Source organism: Betta splendens, chromosome 24 (assembly GCF_900634795.4).
Source record: "Betta splendens chromosome 24, fBetSpl5.4, whole genome shotgun sequence".
In the NCBI taxonomy this organism is placed as follows: domain Eukaryota; kingdom Metazoa; phylum Chordata; class Actinopteri; order Anabantiformes; family Osphronemidae; genus Betta; species Betta splendens.
The window spans coordinates 12,937,894-12,954,930 of record NC_040901.2 but is presented as its reverse complement, the minus strand read 5'-3'; the positions used below and the strand labels follow the sequence as shown (position 1 = coordinate 12,954,930).

General features: G+C 49.3%; 2 protein-coding genes across 3 annotated transcripts; both read right to left on the bottom strand.

Moving 5' to 3' along the window:
• Positions 1-222: 222 nt before the first annotated feature.
• LOC114849364 (plasminogen-like) lies at positions 223-4,890 on the bottom strand. Its single transcript, XM_029140737.3, has 10 exons — positions 4,770-4,890; positions 4,329-4,485; positions 4,058-4,182; positions 3,526-3,661; positions 3,314-3,426; positions 2,961-3,117; positions 2,675-2,799; positions 2,142-2,277; positions 1,877-2,001; positions 223-1,732 (listed from the first exon to the last, which is right to left on the bottom strand). Exons 1-10 carry the CDS (start codon positions 4,816-4,818, stop codon positions 1,698-1,700), a joined length of 1,158 nt encoding a protein of 385 aa, XP_028996570.1. The 5' UTR covers positions 4,819-4,890; the 3' UTR covers positions 223-1,697.
• A 7,081-nt stretch (positions 4,891-11,971) lies between these two features.
• vgll2a (vestigial-like family member 2a) lies at positions 11,972-16,274 on the bottom strand. 2 transcript variants are annotated; one of them, XM_055506577.1, is made up of 4 exons: positions 14,679-16,274; positions 13,709-13,961; positions 12,879-13,376; positions 11,972-12,397 (listed from the first exon to the last, which is right to left on the bottom strand). In XM_055506577.1, exons 1-4 carry the CDS (start codon positions 14,754-14,756, stop codon positions 12,354-12,356), a joined length of 873 nt encoding a protein of 290 aa, XP_055362552.1. In that variant the 5' UTR covers positions 14,757-16,274; the 3' UTR covers positions 11,972-12,353. The 2 variants fall into 2 exon arrangements, with proteins under 2 accessions (XP_055362552.1, XP_028996978.1); XM_029141145.3 differs by having other exon boundaries at positions 13,709-13,964; positions 14,679-16,261.
• Between the last annotated feature and the right edge of the window lie 763 nt (positions 16,275-17,037).

Genomic DNA, 17,037 nt, shown 5'->3' with positions numbered 1-17,037 from the left:
AGGGACTCGGGAGGATCTACGCAGCATTATTCATCATTGTTAGGGTTGCATAACATTGCATAAATATATTTATTTATTAATTTGCCATTTGTTTATTCAAATTGGGCTGTACAGTGCTGTGCTGAATATCTGACATTTCTTGCACTTTTTTCATGCTCATCCTTTTCAGATCAAGCAAACCTGATAATTACACAAAGATAAAACACAAATAAACACAAAATGCAATTTTCAGTGCAAATGTCATTTATTAGGGGAAAAAACATCTAAACCTACATAAGCCCATGTGAATAAGTACCTGCCCCCCTAAAACAGCTGGTTGAACCACCTTTAACAATAACTGCAGTGATGAGTCTTTCACATCGCTCAGTGGGATTTTGGCCCACTCCTCTGTGCAAAATTGTTCAACATCAACCAGACTGGATGGTTTTCGGGCATAAACAGCCTTTTTAAAGGTCATGCCACGCATCTCAATAGGGTTCAGGTCGGGACTAGGCCACTCCAAACCCTCATTTTGTTTTTTCAGCCATTCGACAGTGGATTTGCTGGTTCGCTTCCGATCATTGTCTTGCTGCAGAACCCAGTTGCGCTTTAGCTCGAGGTCTCGAACTGACGGCCGAACATTCTTTGCCAGGATTTGTTGGTAGTGAGCAGAGTTGATGGTTCCAGCAATAATCAGGCTTTGTTTCCTGAGGAAACAAAGCAAGGCCAGATCATCACACTTCCACCACCATGTTAATAATCAAGATGATTCTTGGCAGAAGTGAGTCGGGCCTTGATATTCTTTTTGATCAACAGTGGCTTTTGCCTCAGAACTCTTCCATGGATGCCAGTTTTGCTTTAGTGTCTTTGCGATGGTGGGGTCATGAACATTGACATTTACTGTGGCAAGAGACATGTCTACAATCTTCTTTCTTGTTTGCTCTTGAAGCTCACTGGAACGCAGCATGATGGTGTGTGTTCATTATGGCCTACCGCACCTTATCACACAGGTTTTATGTGAGTGGTGCCTGATTGGAAACGTCTGGCAGAAATCAGGACTGGATGTGGCCATGAAATTGATACATATTTACAATGACCTCACCTTTTAACAGGGGGGAAATTACTTCTTTCACAGAGGATCATGTACAAACATATGAACTGGCCTCAAAGGCTTTTAAAAACCTTTGTAATTGTCAGTTGGTGACTGATATAGTAAGTTGTTGATCACTTAATTTCATGATATTTGTTCTTTAAGTACCATTAGGTTTCGATCAAATAACATGGCAATACAGAATGTCAAATACTACGCATTCATAAATCATTATTGTCTTTTGCTTCACCTGGTCTTTGCTACTTTCCACTACCAAAGTTACTTCCATCAAGTATCAGGTTGGTGGTTTAACGCCAGGGTCTCAAAATAATTAAGGTTACTTTCTTGTTGCTTTCTAGGATTCTGACAAAAACAGACTGCGAAAACTGTCGGTTCAGATTTTCCGAGAGGACACAAACACATTGTCTCAACATCATTACTATCAATTACTATCAAGACCATGAACAGCCTACAAAGATGTTGAAATCCCATTAGATCGACATAAAGCAGCACATTAAGCAAAATTGTAGTTTAATATTTGTGTTAGTAGCGACTTTCAATTAAAAATGTTCCCAGTGAGTGTCTGCGATCAGAAGTAAAAACGTCAGGTCCCCAAAGAAGTGGTGAATTATTTAAAGTCTCGAGGGGTCACAGGCACCGATTCTGTAATAACAGAACAGAGGTGGTTTTTAAAATCCTGTAACGACAACCTCAGATGTGAGAACTGCAGAACTTTACAGATGGAGACAAAAACTTCTGATAAAACCACAAGTCATAAAGCCTTAGAATTGAGTAGGAATGTTTCACCTGGTCCTTGTGGGTTCTTACAGTCGGAAACATGGCAGTACTCCCAGCGCGTGCAGGGGTCGGTGGTGTAACACCAGGGAGCGTCCGAGCCGTCAGGGTTACGGCAGTAGTTGCTCTCAAGGTCGCTGAAAAAGGAATTCACTGTGGTGAAAACACACTAACACAAACATGAAGAAAAAGTCTTGTCTTTGTGTGGATGCGTGTTCGTGAATACGGAACAGAGAACATGCACCCCGTGCTCTGCTGTGACAGGTGGCTCTTTTACCTGTGGGGGTAGTTCTCCAGCGTGCGTTCGTGTTGGTGTGGAGCCTGGTCCGACCACCGCTGACAGGTTTTACCAGAACGAGTCTCGGCGATGGTGCCTCTGTACGCTTTGCCGTTACCAAAGGCGCAAAACATGTCTAGGGAGAGGATGCAAATGAGTTCAAATAGTACACGAATAAATAGAGTTTGTGCTGAGATTCTGCATCATTGTTCAGTTAAACTCCATCTACAGGTGAGTCAAACCATTAAACCTCCTTTATCATTTATGGCACATTTTCCTTTCTTCCCTGCTTTAGCTACATCTCATGCTCCACCTGTGTCCTTTAAGATGTCTTGTTTCATATCAAACATATGTTTGTGCTCTGAAGTGCTTCAATGATCTAGGCTTTGAACTGACTTATCTCTTAGAAGTGTCATGACACGTGCATTGTCTTCCATCCCATGGGTGAGATTAGTACACGGAGCAGTGTCTTGACTCTGTGATCATCTAAAATAATCCAGATCAGCTGCTTTTGAGCCTCATTAATGGTTCACCTGGTCCATGTAAAGTCTCACATCTCGGTACCAGGCAGTACTGCCAGCGGGTGTCAGGGTCGGTGGTGTAGCACCAGGGCCTCTCCATGCCGTCAGGGTTACGACAGTAGTTGCTTTCAAGGCCGCTGGAAAATAAAGTGAACGCATACAAACACAAAGATAAAGCCTTAATATTGGCCTTGCTCACTGTAGGTTGTTCATGGTTTCTCCTGTTCTCTCCTGAATCATGTTGGATCATATCTCTAACATCTTCATCATCATCATCATCAATCAGCAGTAATCTCACCCTTTGGGGTAGTAATATGTGGTGCGTTTGTGTTGGTGTGGGCTCTGATCCGACCAACTCTGACAGGTTTTCCCAGTCCAGGTCTCAGCAATCGTGCCTCTGTATCCTTTGCCGTTACCAGAGGCACATATCTGCTGGGAGTTGACGGTGGAACCTCCTGATAAACAGCGTAATGGCAGATTAATCAGAAAACTAGTTGTAGTCATGTAGAGATTTCAGGGTTCATTTTATAATATGATGTGTTCATTTCACAAAGCAAGACATATGATTTTTTTCATTGCTTTGCCTATATTTAGTTATATTTCCTAAGTTCTGGAGATGACAGAGGACATCATCATTGACCCGAGTTTCACCTGATGCACAGCTCGGTACCAGGCAGTACTGCCAGCGGGTGTCGGGGTCGGTGGTGTAGCACCAGGGCCTCTCTGAGTCGTCAGGGTTACGGCAGTAGTTGCTTTCAAGGTCGCTGAAAAATAAAGTCAGTGTGATTGACCTAAAGGAGCCTAACACACACATAACCTCAGATCAGATAGTCTAATCCGATCTCATCTTCACTTGGACCCACCTGTTGGGGTAGTTCTCCAGGGTGCGCTCGTGTTCGTGTGGGCTCTGAGCCGCCCACCGCTGACAGGTTTTACCAGTCCTGGTCACAGCAATCGTGCCTCTGTATCCTTTGCCGTTACCAGACGTGCAGTTCAGTTCTGAGGAGATGGTGGAATTTAGTAGAAAAAGTTGTTGAGACATTAATGTTAATTTGAGTTGTGAATCACTCACATACAGGTGAGTCAGATGTTAAGAGAATTTATACTGTTAAGTGATGATGATCAGAGCTGAGGTTTTAGTCGTAGTCTGTATTCATCATCACTCAGCATCAGTATGGGGTGCCGAATGTAAAAGGAGCACCTAAATGTAAATGTAATTTAACAGTCATTATATAGTCATTATATATTTTTGTTCATATTGAAAAACAACTATATCTCTATGTTGCTGTAAATACTGTAAAGCAACCACCACTGTTTCATTACTTTTAACTTCAAAGTGATACATTTAGAACTTTTGAAACTTATAGTGAAAACAATCATTAACTACTTGTTCACCTGGTAGATTAAAAGTCTCACATCTCGGTACCAGGCAGTACTCCCAGCGGGTCTTAGGGTCGGTGGTGTAGCACCAGGGCCTCTGCATGCCGTCAGGGTTACGACAGTAGTTGCTTTCAAGGCCGCTGGAAAATAAAGTGAACGCATATGAACACAAAGTATTGTCTTTGTTTAGATTGTTCATGGTTTCTCCTGTTGTCCCCTGAATCGTGTTGTAACATATCTGTAATAACATCATGTCCACCCTCCTCTGACTGAGCAGTAATCTCACCCTTTGGGGTAGTAATATGTGGTGCGTTTGTGTTGGTGTGGGCTCTGATCCGACCAACTCTGACAGGTTTTCCCAGTCCAGGTCTCAGCAATCGTGCCTCTGTATCCTTTGCCGTTACCAGAGGCACATATCTGCTGGGAGTTGATGGTGGAACCTCCTGAGGAAGGACATAATGGCAGATTAATCAGAAAACTAGTTGTAGTCATGTAGAGATTTCAGCATTCATTTTTACCCTGACCCATCGACCTACAACCAAGCCACAGATGGTAAATAATTAAACATGGAGACAAATCAATAATATGTATTCATTATACTGGTTTCCAGTATCTATTCAAAATCTATTCCAAAACAACCCAACGAAACTGTGCTGGACAGAAATTACGATGACTCATCATGTGATGTAACAATGAAGCACATTTGCGTTTTGTTTTCGTGTCTCACCGCTGCAGATCACGGCTCCCAGGAGCAACACTGCTTTGTGCAGGTCCATCACGAAGCTTCTTCACCAGCAGCTTCTGGTCGAACCTGGATCCTAATAAACCAGCGAGGCAAACGGGACCACCTTTATTAGTTAATCATTGTCCTGAACTGTTTCAACATCTTCTATTACTGGTGTTTTAATTGTGTGCTTTTCCTGCAGCAGGTTTAAAGGTTGTCTCTACATTATGTGACACTTTAAGTGCCAGTGGCCAGAATCCATGTCTGGTCCGGTAAGTCTGTGACTGAACCCAGTGCTGGTTTACAGTAACTGGACGGTGAGATTAAAGGGACAAACAAAAGCTGCTGCCAAACAGCTTCTGTCACTGCATCCAACTCTGAGTGGCCTTGATGAGACTGGGCGACGGGTTAAATTATCAGCGTGTCAGTTTTTATGCATTTTACTCCAGTGTTTTAATCTTTACTTTGTTTCTGTTACAACATCAGCAAACTACAATATCAAAACAATGTTTAACGTAGTATATACTTTAGAAATAATCATGAATATTGGAATAACACACACTGGTGGCCCTTTTCAGCGTAATGAGAAAACGTTTTCTCATTATTTTTTTTTAATTTACTTTACGTTCATGTTAAGAGTGCGTGTAATGCCCGTCACTGGCAGCAGATGGCGCCATGCACCCCTCGTGTTAAGCAGCTGGAGCCTCTACGACCTCCTCCTCTCCACCTACTGTAGATGCTGCTGACATGACTTTTCATTGTTGCTGGAGTGAAAGGAAAGTGAGACGACAGTGTGAACTCTTGGCTCCAATAAGCGTCAGGGACTTCAGGTTGAATTCAGCCATTGATGATGGTACAGAGAGCGAGACGCAGCTCGGCGTTGGAGGCTATTCACGCTCAGCAGGGCGCAGCGATCAGGGCTACCACGCAGCATGATACCATTTGAGTGGTTCTGCTGGGGCTGGTGGTTCAAGGGACTCGGGAGGATATATGCAGCATTTATTCATCATCGTTAAAAGATCATCGGCTGATAATTTATCTATTCACTCAGAAAGTCTTTATGTGATTTTGGTAAAAAAAAGAAGTGAAACAACGGTTTGTGTATGACAGAGTTTAGCATTGGCTGAGTTCATTAATCTGCAGCAGTCCTTGGTGAGAGATGAAATAAAGGCTTGAAGGATTTATGGAGGCAGCGGCTCGTACTCAGGTGCTTGAAGTGCACACGTCAAAATTAGCTTTTCATCTTTTCATTAAAGTCAGTAGTAATGATGAACACACAACTTTAAAGTAAAGCAGAACTACACGGCACAGGTGTCCCTAATAAAGTGGTCACATGTTGTCGATGAAGAGTTGAGTGAATGGTTTTGTTCTAGGCTCCTGCAAGTTGAAGGTCAGTGTGCATCATAAGGTGGAGCCACAACAATGGAAGTGTCCAAGGTTCGCAGCTCAATCAATACCCCACTGACAGAGCCCAATTCAGAGCGTCCCTCGGCCCTTCAAAAGGAAAGAACAGCTTCTTTCTGAGGCCGCAGCACCAAACAAAGTGTCTTTCCCTGCAGATAACGTCCAGCTTCCTGCTGCAGGCGTCAAAATGTGCCGACGCGTCTTATTGTTCGGCGGTTTGTGTAAATACGCAGCAGAAGCAGAATTCCCCTCAAAAGCAAATTTCTATTTAAAATTTAGTAGTCAAACAAAAACCTCACGATCCACTTAGAGCACGATTAGTTGGAAAGAGTAGAAACTGGCAGCGTTAACTGGTTAAATACGGTTCCTGCTCAGTGTTCGTCTCTAAAGACGGGTTTTAAATGCAGCGCGGTGAAGCTGCCGCCTCCTGGACCTGCAGTCGGTCCGTCAGTCGGGAACTGACAGCAAACGAGAAGTCCGACGGGACAAAACCACATCAGCACTTCCTCCCAGACTCGTTTGTGACTCCTGACGACTCATCTGATGCTCAATAAGAATAGCAATAAAGACTAATTGAGGTAATAATAATATTTATAGCCACATAATGGACGTGTGTTTTCTTCGGATACAGCCAGAAATATATCACGGCCATTTTGTATTATGGACAAGAAAACCTCATTTGTCATCTCTTTGTGCGTTTTCAATTACAGCCTCATTGGACAGAAGGTCCTGGCAGATGGACGCAGAATGATGGTGCATTGCAGCAGACTCGTAACTGTGCAGCACTTTTTCTCCGAACATTGTTCCTCAAATTGAGTGCATTTTTCCTTTGATTAAAGCATTGCTTAAGTGACTTGCCCTTGACTGGACCATTGTACAGTGCTGTGGTTTTGAAGGATGTGTGATTAAACCCACGGCTCTAAAACCGCACACAGTACAGGTATTTATGCTCCGTGTACCACGGTTCTGCAGCCGCGGAACACGGACGCGAGAACACGGTGGAGACGTGCGGTGCTCGTCCACGTCCGGCTCATGTCTGAATGAATGGGTGAATGGGTGAATGAATGAATGATTGAATGAATGGATTAATGAATGAATGAATGAATGAATGAATGAATGGGTGAAGATGCTAAACGGGTTGGCATCATTGTGTCCAACCCTTGTTAGGATCAGATAAGAAGCGCCGCTCTCAGTCACGCAGGAAAGAGTTCTTTTTGGGTGAGTGGTTGTTATAGAAACCTCTTTGTCCGAGTTGGAGCCACCGAAGCCACATATGCGGTTTAGGAATCGGCTGCAAAGTGAGAGTCAGTTAAACGAGATGATGATGAGATTTCTGTGAAGTCGTCTCCGACTCTGAGTCCGACTGGTGGAAACCAGGAGCAGCTCCGCTCAGCAACAGCTGGAGCAGAAACGGGGAATTCATGCATCGAGCATCTCACGTTCCGGCCCCGAGAAGAACGACAGCGAGCCGGGCCGAGGCAGCCCGTCTCCATGGCAACCAGACTGGGTTCAACTGACCCTGCGTTGAGGCCGTGGAAGAGAATCTGGATTTTCCCAAAGTTAAACCTCCGTTACACATGACAGATGAAGTCGTTTGCGTTTGAAGCCTGTAGGAAAAGTGAGACGATGCTTCTCCGTGAAGAAGAGCACATGTACATGTTCAGCCCGGTGCTGCACAAATATGCACACGGAGCCCTGCAGTCACAGAGTCCAGTGTTGTGGGTCCAGCTGTCTCCATCTCTGCCATGACTGTAAGGGAACACCCGCGGCCGGCGCTCGGAGCCGCTCCATCAATCTCCCGCTGCTTGACAGGAACTATGTCCACCTGTTCTCCCACAGTCCTCACGCAGAGAGACACTGGAGGCTCCAGGTTTGGGTCGAACGGGACCGAACCACCAGCAGAGGCTTGGCTTTTATGGGGCAAATTACTCACAAACAAACACATGTTTGAATTCAAATCGGGTTCTGTCTCACCTTCAGCCACTTCCCTTTTTTAAACCGCATGTATTTAAGCCACTATTAAATTAACTTTAATAATTGGTGCAGGTCCGGTTGCACTGGGCCGCGTCTCCTTAATAAAACGGATCCCAAAGGTTGCTTATATATTTAGGTTCACGGAGCACGAGGAGAATCCGCTGGGGTCCAACTGCACCTCCTCTGTGTCAGCGCTTGAACACAGGAGGCGTCAGGTTACATGCTCCGGCGCCGCTCTGTTGTGTCACAGCAGAGGAACCGGGCCACAGTGGGAGACGTGAAGAACATGAGCGTGAACCAGACTCGTATCAGCCACGCAGCACAATAATAAGATTAAATGATGGCGGGCGCTTAAAGCTGGAGTCGTTCCTTCACGTCCGATCACCCGTCACAGCGGATTTGCACGTCTTCCCGCTCATCGCTCTGCACCTCCTCGTCGCCCATCAGGGGACGCGCCCTGAGGCCTGTTGAAGGGCTTCCTGCGCTCAGGTTTCCTGTCCAGGTGGGTCTGTGTTGGTTTAGTGTCAGATCAGAGGCGTCAGAAGTAAACAAGACTGAGCTGAGTGATAACTGCTCATCTATAGGAAGCATTAACTCGGGGAAAAGTGGCAGAGGACGGAGGGAACGAGGAGGCGCAAACACAGGCCGCGGCTCAGATACGAACAGGGGCATCACTTCATTACCAGGTGCTTTAAAGGGCTTCACAGGCTTCTGACATCGAGCTCCGTCCCCCACAGGCCTTGACTCGTGCCCTGAAAGGACCAGAAGCTGATAATTATCACAGCGAGCGGTTCAAGGAAGTTGACGTGGAGGATATGGGGAATGTCTGGGAGACGCGGGCAGGAGGTAAACAGCGCTCAGCGCGTCCGCGGAGGCCCGATAACGAGCTGCAGCGCACGTCAACACTGGGAGGACTTCTAATGGGGCTGTCGCTGGGCAGGTTGATGAGATGGAACTGGAACTGGAAGCTGCTCCAGTTCTGCTGCTGCTCATTCCGTCTCCAACATGTGAAGACTGTAAAAACTCACATTTCATGTATAGAAGGAGCAGGTGTCCCGTCCGGAACCGGCCGCAGGCGGAACGAGCGGACTCGTGTGCGTGATCTGACGGTGCGTTCACTGCCACCGCGGCGCTTCTCCTCCCATCTTTCTTCCTGTGACACCAACGGCAGCAAACCGTGGCAGAAATGTGGGGAATGCGACAGAACGGAGCAGGAGGATTCGCCCGGCTTTGTTAAAGGGCTGTTCCGCTCCGTCTGCCCTGTAAACAGCCGCGGACGGAGGAGAAACCCAATATCCTCACTTAGCTGTGATCTGCTTCATCTGCACAGATCACAGACAGGCGTTGCCTTCAGCCTGAGGCGACCGGGTCGGTGGCGCTGCTTCATATACAGATTAGAAACGTGCTTATTGAATAAAAGCCTGAAAATAATTGAAGATCAAATGTGTGATTTGAGGTAAAACAGCTCTAAGAATCGAGTGGAATAAAGTGCTGAATCCACGCTGTGTGCTTTGATTAGAGAACAGCTCCCGTCCTTAACCTCGGCCCCGTGCGGCGCTGAATTCACGTCTGCGTCACACGCTCATTTTATTTTATTTCTCACTCTGCAGAGCAGAGACGGCTTCACAAACCCAGAGGACTGCAGGGTCCTGTCCGTCATCGCCGCGGGCGAAGCAGATGTTAATCTGCAGCTGCATCAGAGTCACAAACACCTCTGAGGACCCGGACGCGTGGTCCAATCGGAGCGACGCCCTCTGCGAAGGGTCGAAGGGGAGGGAAACCCTACCCTGCACCCCCCCCCACACACACACACACACACACACACACTCACACACACACACACACACACACACACACACACACACACACACACACACACACACACACCACACCACACACACACTCCACACCACACACACACACCCACCACACACACACACACACACACTCTCACACACACACACCACACTCTCCACACACAACCACACCACACCACACACACACACTCACACACACCTCACACACACACACACATACACAACAGCACACACACCACACACACACCCACACACACACACTCAACACACAACACACACCAACACACACACACACACACACACACACTCACACACTCTCCCACACACACACACACCCACACACACACCCCCACACACACACACTCACACCCACACACACACACACACACACACACACACACACCACACACACACACACACACACACACACACACACACACACACACACACACACACCACCCCCGTCAGAGCGCTTGGACCTCTTTTGTTGAGACAAACTCTAAAACCACTTGTTTTCACCGTGTTTGGAGCCTGAACCCACAGACGTGGTTCTATTTACCGGTGCAGCTTTGGCTCAGCTCACAGGCTTTAAGCTCCACCACAGGAATGTGACAGGCGTAAAACCCGCGCTGGGACCTGCCGGCGTCTCAGGCTGATCCAGGAGCAGCCGTTCACACACTCACACATCCACAAAATGACACAGTGAGAAGAGTCGAGTCCCGTTTGGAGGTTTATCTTTACTGCATGAAGCAAACGATGACGACTTTACATTAAACAGAAACAATAAACAATACTTTAGTCAATATATTAATATATTCACAGAGAACACGGCCCCATGCTGTGACTGCTTTACCGTACGAGCCAGGAAGAAAGGAAATGTCACACGGTTCCAGGTTGACGGCGCTGCAGCATCAGGTGGAGACTCGCTTAAACTGAACTCAAACTGTCACGACCACGTCTCTGTTCATTCTGGTTTTTGTGCATCAAGCGTTCAGGTGTGGGTTGATGGACGTAAGCTTTGATCTTTGTTACTATAGCAACAGCCACACGCGCAACCACACCAGTTGTCCCAGTTCGGCAGCGTCCGGCTCCCACTGAATGCGTCCTTTATTGAGCACACGTTGAGGAGCAGTTGTCGATGACAGCTGCGCGGGAGCAGGGGAGCGGGTCGAGGCCTCAAATAGCCGGCGCTGATCGGGCCAGCGGCCACGGGCTTGGCTTTCAGGCTGAAGCGTCTCACGAGGTTCCGAGAGTCCGTGGAGCTCCGGTGGAGGAGGCGTCAGCGGACGCGGACGGCCTCTCCGAACGCCCGCCCCGAACGGACCGGTCCCGCTCAGAATACCCACCACGAACGGACCGGTCCCGGTCCCAACGCCCGCCCCGAACGGACCGGTCCCGGTCCCAACGCCCGCCCCGAACGGACCGGTCCCACTCAGAATACCCGCCCCGAACGGACCGGTCCCGCTCAGAATACCCACCACGAACGGACCGGTCCCGCTCCCAACGCCCGCCCCGAATGGACCGGTCCCGCTCAGAATACCCAGGTCCCGCTCCCAAGGCCCAGGACCGGTCCCGGTCCCATCGCCCGCCCCGAACGGGCCGGGTCCGCTCCCAGCACAGCGGCCGTCCTCCACAGGGAGCCGTCGCAGCGGTTTGAAGAGGGACGGAGGCGCGGCAGCTGCGTGGATCAGGAGGTTTCACGTTCCAATAATCTAGAGTTTTATGAAGGAAGCATTTATTTCTATTTGATTAGTTTTTATGTCTAATTAGTTCTGCGTGGATTCGTTGAAGACGCCTGATCTGCAGCAGCTGAACGTGTCAGTCCTTTAATATAAACTCTGCCTCAGTGTGTTTTTACCTGCAGCTTTTTTTAGCCCAAAGCAGTCGACGAACGCTGCAGCGTAAATGAAACGAGCTCATTAAAAGCTCATTGATGAAGTCTCACTTAAAAAAGTCACACGCTTTAACTTTACAATTCGCACCTCAGAACCAGAACTCACAGACAGGACACGATTTTTACTGGTTTACTGGAGCTGTGACACCAGTTAAATACTTTTCACCTAAAATGGTGATTTTAAACTCTCACGTTCAGTCTGTTCCGTTTCCTCCTTTAAACCAAAACGTGGGCTCCTGCAGCCATAACACTCCCAGTGTAGCAGCCCAGTTGTCCCAGTGAGCCCAGTCCGGCCAAGCCCTTCCAGCTCCACCACACGTGTCTCTGTCCGTCTGTCCCCAGGTTTCCCACTTTAGGAATGTTGCCTGTGCCAGTGACAGCAGCACAGAGACTGCTCTTTGTCCTCGTTTCCCACTCGCCGTCGTTTCCACCGTGCGCCGTCGGATCCGCTGCTGCTGCAGAGGAGCTCAGCACCACAGCAGCAGGAGGGGGGGGGGTCTAAAACCAGTACAGGTCCTTGCTCTTGTCCTGTGTCTGCAGACCTGAAGGGGAGGAGTGGAGGAACAGAAGAAAACAGGAGATTAGAGCAAGAAGTCCTGTTAAAAAAGCAGGAGGAAGCGCCGGATGAGGACGGATGAGAGCAGCAGCTCCACGTGAGGCTGGACGTCCGTCGCTCCATCCTCACGTTACTGTTCCTACGCAGTAACGAGCGCTGCCGGCGCGTCGATGTGGCAAATACGCAGAAGAAGAAAATCGAGAAAGCCTCGAACTCACTTCCACCCGCTCAGCGGAGGCAGATGTTACCTGCGTTAACCTTGTAAACACACAACGAAGCACTTTTCACTTCACATGAAAATCAACCCGGCTCCACGGCCGTGAGCACGAAAGTGCCGACTGGCCACTTTATTAGGGACCCAGGCTGCGCGGGTTCCTAATAAAGTGGCCAACAACAAACCTGCTCAAACAAACACACAGTCAGATCCACCTCCCACTGAATTCACTGCACTGACAACGTGACAGTACCTGTCTCCATATTGAGTCCAATCTCTGCTCCCGCTCCAGCAAAAGCGCCGCTCCAGGCCGAGGCCGCCGCCGACTCGCCCTTGCCCCCGAGGTCGCAGGGCGACGCGCTCGGCCCCGCGACCGAGCCGCCGGCCGCCAGGCGGTGGTGGGGCCTCACCGACGGCACCAGCAGCGAGCCGTAGCGCGGGTCGAAGGCGGCGCCGTACATGTCGTGAACCCCCGGGCGCGGGTACGGCGAGGCCTGGGCGCCCAGAGCGCCCCCTAGCGAGTAGGGGTGGTGGTGGTGGTGGTGGTGGTGGTGGGACGGGTGCCAGGGGTCCGGGCTGGACTGGTGCAGGTGGCTGTGCAGGGAGGCGGGGGCGTACGCGTCCCCGGGGAAGGAGAGCTCTGCGTGGGGGGCGGAGAGGGCGCCGCCCAGCGCCGAGGAGGCCGACGGCTGGTAGGAGCTGTTCCAGAACGACGGAGGGAAGCTCCTCTGGCTCATCGGGAACGAGGGCTCTGCAGAGACACAACCCTCACGTCTGAGTGGAATATTCATTTATTTGACGGCAGCTGCGTTTTTATCTTTACGTTTTTTCTGTCGGTTCCTAATTAGTGAACGAACATATCAGAGAAACTAAACTGACAAATGCAATTAAAAGGTCTCGTAACAACAGGATGTGTTTTATTGTAACACTGACGTTTATTATAAGACAATATTATAGCACATAAATATTGTGCACAAAGAATACGCAGTTTGTGATATTTGCACACACCCGCCTCTGACTATTCTACAACGCTTCGTTTCAGCCGCAATAAGAGACAAAGCGCGGCCCCAGTGTCTCACGCACCTCTGGAGCTCTTGTGGCCGCTGGCGCCGGCGTACGCGCTGCTCTGGCTCAGCGCTCGGCTGAAGTGCTCGTCCACCACCGCGCTGATGTCGCCCTGGAAGTAGGTGAAGAGGACGCAGCGGGAGCTCAGGTACTCGGCCCCCGGCGGCAGCTCCTTGTCCTCCTCTTTGATGGCGGGGGCCCCCGGGGGCCCCGGGGGGCCGAGCCGGCTCACGCAGTCCTGGGGCTCCTGCATTTTGGAGTACAGAGCCAGCTTCTAAAGAGAAGACGCGTGTTTATGCATCAGGTTTGTAGCTCATTAGAAAGAATTTTATAAAATGTTAAGCTGGACTCATTTCATGTTTTAAGATTTAATAAAGCAATAATCACAGGTTTCAAAGATCAGCTGCTCTGCACACACGGACCTGTCATCAATAATCTATTATTTAAAATCAATAATTTCTTATATTGTAATTGTGTTGTGATTATATAAAACACCTCGTGAAAGTTGCCAAAGGCCTCACAAAAACCTGCTGCACGTGAAGTAAACAACTAATATTAAACTCCTGGAAACAAAACAACACGTGAACGTGGAAGACGCTGAAGCGCAAAGAGCGCGTCAGTAAATGTCGTCCTTCTTCGAGCGACTAAAATTAGACTAAAGACGCGACACAAGCGACCTGTTGCGGCCACGGGAGGTGGAAAACGCTGGACAAATGTAACTTCTAGCAATAAAAGCAGAAGTGAAGTCACGCGAACTGAACGCCTCACCGTCGCTTCGGCTGCGAGCATTTACGCACCGGATAAAACAACCGCTCCACGCGCCTGAAGCGGACAAGGTTCTGGTCTTGAACTTTTTTCTAGTTTTAGTACGTGGAGAAAAATTTAGAGACGCATTTTGCAAGCTTTTATATTTGCGTGCAGTTCTGTTCGAGCGTCCACGCGACCTTTAGAAGCGTGCGTGCGCGGGTGCAGAACGCGAGCTCCGTACCTGGTGGTGATAGGGGCTGTAGGAGCTGAAGTACGTCTGAGGACCAAACACCTGGTACATCACATCCAAGCAGCTCATGGCGAAGCAATCACGGAGAGGAGCCAAGCTTCATTTAGAGGGCAGCTCTGCTCGGAGACGCGGGAGGAGGCAGTAATCCTGAGCGTGACACGCGCCGCACGCACCGCACGCACCGCACCGCTCCGCTCTGCGCTCTTTACGCACTGGACCGCAGCAGGGCGCACAGGGAACCCCCTCCAGCCGCCGCCGCCTCACCCCCAGCCTGACGCCCGCAGCTCCGCCAATCACAGGCGCAGCTCCACCTCCGCTCACTGGCCTTTAAACGAACTGGAAACCATTTAACACCGCGGGCGTTCACGGCGCAAACCTTCTTCCTTCTGGTTTCCTTCATGACACTTGACAGTCATTCAAGTGCTGTGGCTTCACATTTTGTTTCACGGTGTTTTGTGCTCCCGAAGCTGGAATCCGTCCCATTTCTGTGCGTTTGGGGCCAACGTGCAGGTTTTGAGGGCTTGGAGCCTCCTGGGCGTCCTCGCTCCCCCGAGCGTCCGGCTCCTCCGTGGAGCTCCTCCGTGGAGCTCCTCCGTGGAGCACACTTGACCTTGAAGCAGCGCAGCTCAGTCATTCTGCCTGAAAGCTCCACTTACTGTCTTTTCACACAGTCCTTTCATGTGGTTAAATTTGGATTGAGTCCATTCAGTAAATGAACCCACTTTGTAAACTTTACACTAAACATCTGACTTAATTTTTTTTTCATAATGACAAAATGCGAACGTCAAGCAGCAAATGTGGATTAAAAGCCTTTGGATTCGTGATGACATTTTAAACCGCATGAGCACCTGCTGCCAGCGATTAAAATAACAAACCAAAGCCACTAATGGGTGGAATGCAACGCTACGAAGCTCCAAAACCCGTACGAGGTCAAGGGTCAACTGGTTTGCAGCCTGTTGGATGCTACTGGAGGTCAGAGGTCACTGGCAGCGACCAACGGCCTCAGAACCGCTTCCTTTAAGTCACAGCGTCGACCGCACGCTGAGATCTCTGCAGTCGGAGGGTTGTTTCATGGGGCTGTTTACATGAGCCTGATCTCCAGCTGACACCATCATTATAGCGGAGGCTTATTTACAAGACGCTGTTTTTGATCATCGGTGGCACATTTTAGTCACATCCAGTCTTCAGCAGCAGAACCTTTTACTCTAATTGTCGCTGTTCTTAATGACTGATATGTGAAGCCTGAGTCGACCTGCGCTGTAAACACAGGTAGAACCCGTTAAATCCTCTTAGAGCTGTTGTGTTGTCCCCTTGTCCTCAACCCGCTGTATGGGTTTTTATAATTGGGCCACTTCACTGTCCTCTGGGCCGACCCTCCCCACAACCAGAACACCTGTTCCCCTCCACGAGTGGCGCAGAGAAGCTATTAAAACCCCAAATACCCTCCGCTGAAGTAGAGCTCGGCTCGTCTCACCAGCAGCGCTCAACAATCGGACGCCGGCGTTCTGCACAAGAGGACGGCCAAGGTTCAGAGAGACGAGATCAGGAATGCTCGGCATCCTCTCCGCCGCCTCGCACCCGTTTCAGCGATTCGCCAGAAGGTTAAAATTAAAATGATTTCGCTGCGGCGGGAATAAAAACACTGGGGACGTCACCGGCCCAGTACGAGTGGTGAAATGAAGAGGGCGGAAGCTCTCGGAGCCAGAATGATTCTGTCGAACCTCAGGCGGCCCGGTGCCGCCTGAGCCCGCGGATCAGCAGGTGCTGGAGGACGGCGCCGCTGTGGTTGGACCCGGCCAGGACCTTCCAGTACCAGCACCAAGGACGCGGCCCGCATCCTGTGGACCCGGCTGTGACCCTCCAGTACCAGCAAGCTCAGAGGTCAGAGGTCATCGGGCCACAATGCGTTTACTGAACCCAGGAACCCGTTTCTGGGTTCGACTGCAAACAAAGACGTCCGTCATGAAAACAGCGCTTCACTGAAAACAGTCAAGTGATGCGGACTTTTACTGCGAACCGCTGCTCACCAACGTGTCAGAATGGCTCTTGTTGTAAATATATGTTGAGTCGATTTTCCGCCGACGGCAGATTCGCGGTCTGATGCTCCGGCAGCGGTCCCTGAACCTTCAAGGTTTCCTGCTGAAAGCCATCACAGAAGTTATTCTTTCAAAACCACCTTATAATGAGGGAAAAATAAAATAAATGGATATTCACAGACTCTTTCAAAACAGTGCCCTTGCTATATCAGGTCTAATAATACATTTAAATGAATTCAAAATTAAAGGCTTATAAAGTGTGAAAAGACGAGAGAAATCTTGCCGTTGATTCCTCGCAGTGAAGCGACACATAG

Excerpts from the sequence above, each read along its gene's own strand:
- LOC114849364 (XM_029140737.3), bottom strand. The coding sequence starts at position 4,818 with ATGGACCTGCACAAAGCAGTGTTGCTCCTGGGAGCCGTGATCTGCAGC. Across the intron at positions 2,278-2,674 it reads TGAGACTTTACATGGACCAG|ACATGTTTTGCGCCTTTGGT; the intron begins GTGAACCATTAA and ends TCCTCTCCCTAG. Across the intron at positions 1,733-1,876 it reads TAAGAACCCACAAGGACCAG|AATCGGTGCCTGTGACCCCT; the intron begins GTGAAACATTCC and ends CTGTTATTACAG.
- vgll2a (XM_029141145.3), bottom strand. The coding sequence starts at position 14,756 with ATGAGCTGCTTGGATGTGATGTACCAGGTGTTTGGTCCTCAGACGTAC. Across the intron at positions 13,965-14,678 it reads ACAGCCCCTATCACCACCAG|AAGCTGGCTCTGTACTCCAA; the intron begins GTACGGAGCTCG and ends TCTTCTCTTTAG. Across the intron at positions 12,398-12,878 it reads TGGACTCAATATGGAGACAG|GTCTGCAGACACAGGACAAG; the intron begins GTACTGTCACGT and ends CCTCCCCTTCAG.